Here is an 8,542-nt window from a genome sequence, read left to right as displayed (position 1 = left end):
CGCGGGAGAGCAGTTCGTCATGTACGATTCATTCGAGGAGGATGACGGGGCCGGGGACGAAGACAGCAGAGTGATAGTATTCGGCACCAGGAGAAATCTCGAAATTTTGTTTAAGTGCATCATGTGGTTTCTTGATGGCACTTTAAAAACTGCTCCCCACATTTTTATGCAAATTTTCACAATCTTGGGACTTGTGGTGCGGTCTGGAGCCGACGCAGAAGATCCTGACACTGCTGTTGCTTTGCCGCTGGTCTTCGCCCTGCTACCATCAAAGATGGAGGTCCACTACACGCTCGTCCTCCAGAAAGTCAGGGAGGCCGCAGAGCGGTTCCGCATTCGGGCAACAAGTGGGCCGACCAAGATCATGACAGACTTTGAGTTAGGCATCATCAACGCAGCCCGAGCAGTGTTTCCCGAGGCTGTCATCCGCCTGTGCTTTTTCCACTTGGGCCAGTCGTCCTATCGGAAGGTGCAACATATTGGGCTCCAGGAGCAGTACAATGACCCCGAAGATCGCTCCATCAAGAACGCGGTCCACTCGCTGCTCGCCCTTGCCTTCCTGCCTGCGGACAGAGTTCTAGACGCCTTCGACGGCCTGGAGAGAGTGTCCCCCCCGAGCCACCGCCCCTTTGTTCCGGTACTTCGAGGAGACCTACCTGCCTGCGAGGTGGAACAACTACGAGGCGACGCTCGCAGACGAGCACCGCACCAATAACATCAGTGAGGGTTGGCACAACCGGTTCCAGGTGAGGGTGGGGAGGTAGTGGTAGGGGTTGGGTAATATTGACACATAAAATATTCTGTCCCTAAACTGCCAACAGCTGGTTATCGGGAAGAAGCACCCATCCCTGTATTCCTGCCTCCATGAGCTGCAAAAGGAGCAGGGGGACACTGAGACGGTGCTAACGGAGATGTGGCTCGGCCGCAAGATCAAGAACGCGCCCGAAAAGAAGTGAAGGGATCTGCAGCGCCGCATCCGGACGATCGTGCAGGACCTCGTAAACTACGAGGACGACAATGACTACCTTCGCACAATTGGACACCACTTCCAGCTTGAAACGCTTCAATTTGGAAATAAATTACAATTGAGTCTAAATGGTCATTGGGAAAAATGTTTTGGGCGAACATTATTGGGAAGACAAAATTGCCTTTTTGGCGTAATGCAGGAAAACGTTAAGAACTCAGCATGGGGGGTTCGATAAGCGTATGGCTCCACGTGTTCTTCCTCCTCTGTATTTTCACCATTAAAATACCACCATGGCGACAGTTGACTTTGAATGTTGACGTAAATAACCTACAATCTAGAATATGTTTTGCATTACTATTTGTCTCAGGATTGTTGATTTTACACTAACCTTAGATAGAGGAAAAGTGAAGTCAATGCCACCTGATTTGAAAAAAAGTAGCATGTCCAGTGGTGATTTCTCAGAGTGGCATAAGTCCGGGTGTGATTTGAATCCCTTATAAAACGAAATCATTCCGAAACTCGTCCGGGACTGTTCCAAAAGCAGTCCGATCGTCTCGGACACTCCCAAATATGTTTCAGGACAGTCCCACAGCAATCCGAGTCCGATACCGGACTGTCCGAAAGTAGCCCTCAGCACCCAGGACTGTCCGTAAAAAGTCCGATGCTACCGGACAGGCCCTTATAAGTCCGGTAGTCCGGTCCGGACCGTCCGAAGGCAGTCCGACTATCAACCCGGGTCGTCACAGGACGGTCTCGAGCTGTTTCAACACAAAAGACTTGTACATTTTTTGTGAAAATTGGCAAACTATATTCATACAATGTTTTTAATAAAATATGAAAATTTGTTTAATCCACCTACTACGCATATTCGACTTTCTGCTGAGAACTGAAAGCGCCAGGAAAATTATCGGACAAAATTTTATTTTATTTTGTGCGGGCAATTTGCCTCTTTAAATTTGAGTAAACTAAAAAGGCATATTTTATTTTGCAAAAAGGTCGTTCATCATGACCTAAACAACATTGCGTGCGATGCAAAAGCATTTGCCGAAAACCGCATGACTATGCGCTGATTTGTTCGTTGTGTACTGCGCTTGTCTCGGAAGAGATTCTGAGCCCAGCTAAAGAGGCTCTCCTGTTTCGTCTCTTCTCAGCCGGCAGCGTAGCTCTTTTGGTAAGAGCGTCGGTCAAGGGACCCGATGACCGACAGGTGAGGGACCGAATCCCGCTCGTCCAGCTTTTTTTAAATCCGGATGGACCATTCAGGCTAGTCCGAAAGACGTCCGGCACGGGCATCGGACAGCCCGAAAACTTGCTGATTTGACGTATTTTCGGTTGTATTCTCGGCAAGGTCCGGGATGTCGTCTTGTACTGTCCGAAAATCGGACTGATTTCGGTACAGAATATTTTTATAAGGAAAAGACTGGCGTATGTCCACAAACATGATTTTTGAAAAGGGCATATGTCCCGGTTGTGGTTTTTCTGAATGGCGTAAGTCCTCTGGATCCATGGACATATGCCATTCTGACAAATCACATCCGGACATATGCAGCTTTGGAAAATTCTCGTTTAGGACTTACGCCTGTCTGAAAAAATTACAACCGGACTTACTCTATATTGACAGGGGATATGTCAAATAACTCAGGTAGTATACAACTTTTATATTTATTTTTAGCCCGCCCTTCTGCTTTGAAAAAGCTATCCAGCGGGCTTATGCAAACGACCTCGTGTGTGTCTATGTGTCTGTCTGTGTGTCTGTCTGTTCCACTAGAAGGAGATGTGCTAGAGACTTGAAATTTTCAGGGTATCTTAAGGTCCACTCCAAGAGAACGAAAAGCCTACGGAAAATCCTGGCAACCACCCCTAAAGGGCTAAAAGGGGGTATTAAAGAAAATGGGGTAGGCCAAAGAAGTCAGAATTTTTTTGTCTTTATATGATCTCCGAAGGGCTAACTTGTCAGAGTAGAAACCTTTGGACGAAAATTACGTCCGTTTTGCTCTATCTTTTACCGTTTGGGCGCTAGAGGAAGTTTCTATCACGAAAGTGGCCCAAAAATAAATTTATTAATTTCCGAAAATATTGAATGGTCTCCTAAGGAGTAACTTGTCAAAGTAGAGCTCTTTGGACGAAACTTTCGTCCGTTTGGCTCTATCTCTAACCGTTTAGGCGCTAGAGGGTCTTGTTTGACGAAAATAAGTTAAAAATTGCTGTAGTGAACAATTAAATGTAAAAGAAGGCCCAAAACCGCAAAAGAGGTAAGAAACTCCCTCCCCCACCCCAAAAAACGTTTTCTAAGCAGAAGGGTGGGTTGTAGTCGCGGTGTTTCACCGTTACATCCCTTTCTCGTGTCTACGGGGCAAATTTTAAGGATGACGGGCTTTGAGGGCCGAAGGCCCGTTACATCATTTGATTATGTTCTACAGCAAATCGCGTGACAGAAATGGTCGGGCCGCAGGCTCGACCATCGCCGCCGGCAGGCCAAGCAGGCCCGGCCCCTGCCGAACGGAGTTGCCGGCGCAGCGAAGGGAAGCTGGCAACTTCGTTTGGCGGAAGGGTGGGCCTGCTTGTTTTAATCTATTGTTTCCTATTGCAAAACTGAGCTAGTTTAGGGCATTTGCTTTTCCATATTGTCTGAATCACAGACACAAATCATATCTCAAGAGCCGAAACATATTTCTGTCTAATTGTGTCATCACAAGCATTATTACTTATTTGTGTCTTAAAATGAATCCTCAAATACATGAGGACATACAGGGCAAACTAGACCACAGGAACTTGAACGTTTTCTGGTGGGATACTCCTTTAAGTTTTAAGCAGGATACCTTGCACTTTATCTTGAGAATATTCTTCTTTAACATGTTTCACGAGTCTTGGTTTGTAGACTTTATATTGTCTCTTGTTTGTCTTCAGGTTATTGCTCTTGCAAGCACCATTTCCCGAGCCACTTTTACCTTCACTTTCCAAGCCCTGCACATATATAACGTATTGAACCACCACTTTCATGGAAATTTTATATTGGAACAGGTTTATGGAAGCATACCTGAGAAACATCCATATCTGCTTTCTGTATTTCATTGAGAGAAGAATTGTATGGCGATCCCAAGAGGTGTGGGTTAAATGCAGCCACTAAATGTGTCACATCCACATGAATCAAACTGTCTTGACTGTAAAAAGTAAGGCATGTCTCTTTGGTATGAACAATACAACTATCTCACATTGAGCTATGTAAGAGAAGGGTTAAAATATGGAAATGGATTATCTTAACGAGTGAATTCTTATTTTCCTAAGATGATGATTGTGTCAAAAGAGATAGGTCTATCGTAAAGATGTAATCATTTACTGTGCAGGAACTCTAAGGTCAGGAGAACTTTTTGGAGGCACATAAAAATGTAACCAATAAATACAAAGAAGGAAAAAGCCAGACCAATTTTTCACACCTTTAAGCAATTATTACATCAAGTGCATCTCTTCTCAGAAGCACCTGCAGCTCCACTTCTGCTGGGACTTACATCCTTTTGGGATCCAGGGAAGTGTTGCAAAATTGACAGCTTCAGCAACACATGGGCCTTCCAAAGAAAATAAAGGTATCAACCTCAATATAATAGCACTTACATACACCATACACACTCAAAAAGAAAGGGAAGCATTATATTTACCACAGTTAAAAAGAAAATGAACTGTATCTGGTTTTAAAATTACCATTTCATATTTGTGCTGTACAGTGTGGTCATGAAAAGTTTTTTTGTATTTACGAAAAGAAACAGATTGCATTGCACTATTAAGGTGGCCCTAAAATGAAACTTGGAACCCATCACCCATCATTTCAGATTTTGCTGTTTTTTATGATGCCTGACTTTTCCTTAATGTAATTTGGAAGTTTAGTAATGCATTAAATACATTTTCATAGATTATAAACAAGTTTGAGTGACCATATACGAGTCGACTCATAAATGATGGGTACTGATGGGTTCCTCATAGAAGCACCCTTATGCCCGCAAAATTGTGAAAATGTGTTTATTGCATTACTAAACTTGCCAATTTAAATTTAGCAAACTTGGGCTGCATCGATAACGGCAAAATCTGAAGTGATGGGTGCTGGGTTCCGAGTTTCATTGGAGGGCCACCTTTACTATCACAAATGTGGAAATAACTGATTAAGGTGATACAGGACTGTAACTGGAAAAGTCCGTCAAAAAACAGTTATTGTGAGTTTAAAATCAAAATGCGGATTAAATCAAGAAAAAGCTCTCTATTTCATTCTAAGTTAGTTTATCGTGGTTCTTTTAAGGTTTAATAGGTCTATAATTAAACGTAACTGTGGGCGCAACACGTTTATCGAAGAAAAACAACGTTCACTCTAAAAAATAATACAGAATTCTGTATCAAATTTGATACAGAATTCTGTATCAGGCTCTTGTGATATGGAAACATGTAACATGGGTACCAAATTCTGTAATCTGATCAAAATGTTACAAAATACCGTAAATGTTACTAATTTCTGTAACAGATACAAGATTAAGCAATGGTGGATACAATTTTCTGTAAACCTGGATACAGAATTATGGAACTTCGTTGGCACGGTCTCCGGGAGCCCCGGTGGCATTACACCGGGTTCCAGCTAACTTCTCCTCAGGTAGCCTGGGTGGCCGCGCGGGTAAAGGCGCGACTTCCTAATCCAAGGGTCTGGGGTTCAACTCCCGGTGCGGCAAGGTACATTACGTAAAACAAAAATCGAAGGAGTTAAGTCCCCTAGAAAAAAAGAAGAGGGGGAAAGGGAGGAAGAGTAACAAAATGAAGAATTACAATTTTAAAATCCCAAAGATGTTCTGTATCAGGCGATACAGATTTTCGTATCCAGGTTACAGATTAAAGTCTGTATCAAAAATGATACAAATTTCTGTAACATGTGATATGTGAATTACTGCGTAACAATGTTAGAGAATTTTGTATTGATTTTTTTAGAGTTGAACTAGTGCCCTTGCGTGAACGCGAGGGCCTAACAGTCGCCTTGTAAGCCGCAGACGAGGTGCAAACCAGGTGCAAAATGGTGCTTCAGTTGCAATAAACGAGTGAATGGGGATTTTGGGACCTCAGCACTGCTGTTTCTGCTTAAGTAACTGGTAAAGTTAAGTTAGTGGCAATGTATTTTTTATTTATAGGGCTAAGTTTCTAAAATAGAACAGTTTAAAACAGTAAGTAAAATTAATCTTAGTTACATATAAAATTGGCATTTAAAATAATGTGCGCTCTCATAATGGCTCAGTAATAAATTTCTCTTGTTACAGGACACTCGGATCATCTATATCCTCAGAATTCTCCAATTCTACGCTCGCCTCACCGTTGCAGCAGCTTCGTCCTCTACAATTTGCGCATACCATGGAGCAGAGAAGCCCAGCTCTTCTGCAACTGCACCGAGTGCCACATTCTTGCTTGCATCCACAGCTGATCATTTCCAGAAGATCGGGTGGAGCTGGCAACAACTCGGTAGGAATCGGTTTGATTGACCCTTTCTCCTTCACCCAACCCCAATCTGTTGGGTCCAGGTTCCTCCCTAGCCATTCCTGAACCTCTAAACCAGAACGTATTACTACAGTCCTCAAAAATATTGAACCAAAGTGCGTGATTGTCTACTGACCTGCAAGTATACCCTGAGACTATGTTGTTTGCAGGCTGCACTCGTAGGTGGTAGAGTTTCAAGTTCAATTGCTGTTTGTCGAGTGAGAGCACGAGCGAACATGTGACAGCGTAAGTCATCAAGGCTGTTGGACTTTGATCCATTATAGAGCTTGAGCATGAAGTTTTCTCCAGCCTCAATGACTGCCTCTCGGGAGGACGCTGCGTTGTTAAAAATGTTTACGACCTGCCGCATCTCCACATCTTCATCAAGAGCTTTCCATGCTGTCTTCTTTCCCTTATTGTACGCAGCGGAAGTTGTGTCGCAGCCGGAAATGGCATGGGCGAATAGAACATAGCCTTTCATTTTACCTATTTGCCTCACAATTTTTGCCACATCAAAAAGTTTGTCCGGCACTTTACTTGTAGGGGGATGCAGAACGTACACGTTCTTTTGGCGAGGTAATATTCCAATAAGCATAGCGAGAACGTCTGTATCCTTGCTTACGACGTGAACATCACGCCTCTTTCCGACATATTTGAGTAAAGTGCTAACAATGAGAGGATCGGCGTCTCCGTTTGCTTGGTCAACCTTAATGCCAACTGCTTTAAATTTCTTACAGATCAGTTCTATTAACCGCTGTTTATTTGCATTGTTAGATAAAAAATATGTCTGAGATGATGATGTTGCCTTCTCCATTGTCACTACCAAGTCTCTAGACATTTTTTTAAAAGCTCTACGCCGCTGTTCCTTAACTTTTGTTGACAACTGGGAGCTGCAGCCATCAAACACAACATGTGCCCCAGGAAAGTGGCGTTGTACAAAATCTAAATAAGTTTCAACCACCTGTGCGTAAGTAGCAGGCTGCGGCCACACTATTGAATGTAGTAAATGACCACCATATAAAACAATAACATCAAACTTATTCTTTTCAGAAGCAGGAGAGGATGGAAAAACCGTAAGAAGCGCAGCCTTTGCAGTCTTCCTCAAGGAAACGTCGTCGAAGAGGGCAGGTGGCCGTGGACCGAGCTCAAACTTCAAAGCTGTACTAAGATCGCCATGATCGGAAAAAAGCGCCATTTTGCACCTGGTTTGCACCTCGTCTGCGGCTGGCAAGGCGACTGTTAGGCCCTCGGCGTTCACGCAAGGGCACTAGTTCACCTTCTCCATGATCTGCGAGTACTGTGATGGCTGATAAAAGTGTATCACTAAACATTTGCGCCAGTTTGCACCCGTTTGGCACCTGATAACACGCCGGACAGCCCAGGAAAGGCATTATTTGTAGATGATTGGGCGCTTCTGGACCTTCTAGGAGAGAGGGAGCCGGGTGCAATGTTGCACGGCTGGTTCGTTACGTGCCCCTAGACATTAAATATTGATTTGCGACCGTTTCGCACAAGATTAGCACATTGATACTCCACGAAATGCTCAGATTTGTACTGCATTAGGCACTTCTGGTACCTTCTAGGAGAAATGGATCAAAAAAACGATGACGCGCACACGGGATTTTCGGGGACTTTTAGTATGTTATTAAGGACACTTTTAGGGACACGTGTGCAAATTTTTAGCTCAATACTATTTTTTTCCAGGTCAAAACCTAAAACTCCTGTGCTATTTGAAAGAAGTGCTCAATAAGTAATTAAGGACTACAACATGTCTTGAAAATCTGAGAGCTACAAAAAACAGTACACTTGTTAGGGGATATAAAAACATAATGTCAGTGCCCAGACTGTGACATATAATACAGAAGAAGCACTAGTTTTTGATTTACACTTACCAATTACCAATTCAACTTCATGGTCCTCTTCATCATCCTCTTAAATACCCTTCTGTTGAAAAAGAAGGAATGATGGTCATTCCATACACAGTTTACAAGTATGTGATCATCTGCAGGCGTAAGTGCTTTGTAACCAAAAGTGCCCCCACTTCATGAATATTTCCTTCGCTCCTGGAGTACACATTTA

At 43.4% G+C, this 8,542-nt stretch overlaps 1 protein-coding gene across 1 annotated transcript; it reads left to right on the top strand.

The window, feature by feature from the left end:
• LOC127750882 (uncharacterized) lies at positions 1 to 715 on the top strand. The gene has a single exon (XM_052273531.1). It carries the CDS (start codon positions 20 to 22, stop codon positions 713 to 715), a length of 696 nt encoding a protein of 231 aa, XP_052129491.1. The 5' UTR covers positions 1 to 19.
• Positions 716 to 8,542: the final 7,827 nt, after the last annotated feature.

This window comes from Frankliniella occidentalis, unplaced genomic scaffold, assembly GCF_000697945.3.
Source record: "Frankliniella occidentalis isolate FOCC.00 unplaced genomic scaffold, Focc_3.1 Scaffold280, whole genome shotgun sequence".
Taxonomy (NCBI): Eukaryota; Metazoa; Arthropoda; class Insecta; order Thysanoptera; family Thripidae; genus Frankliniella; species Frankliniella occidentalis.
Note: the sequence above shows the minus strand (reverse complement) of the source record. Positions and strands in the feature narration are given on the sequence as shown.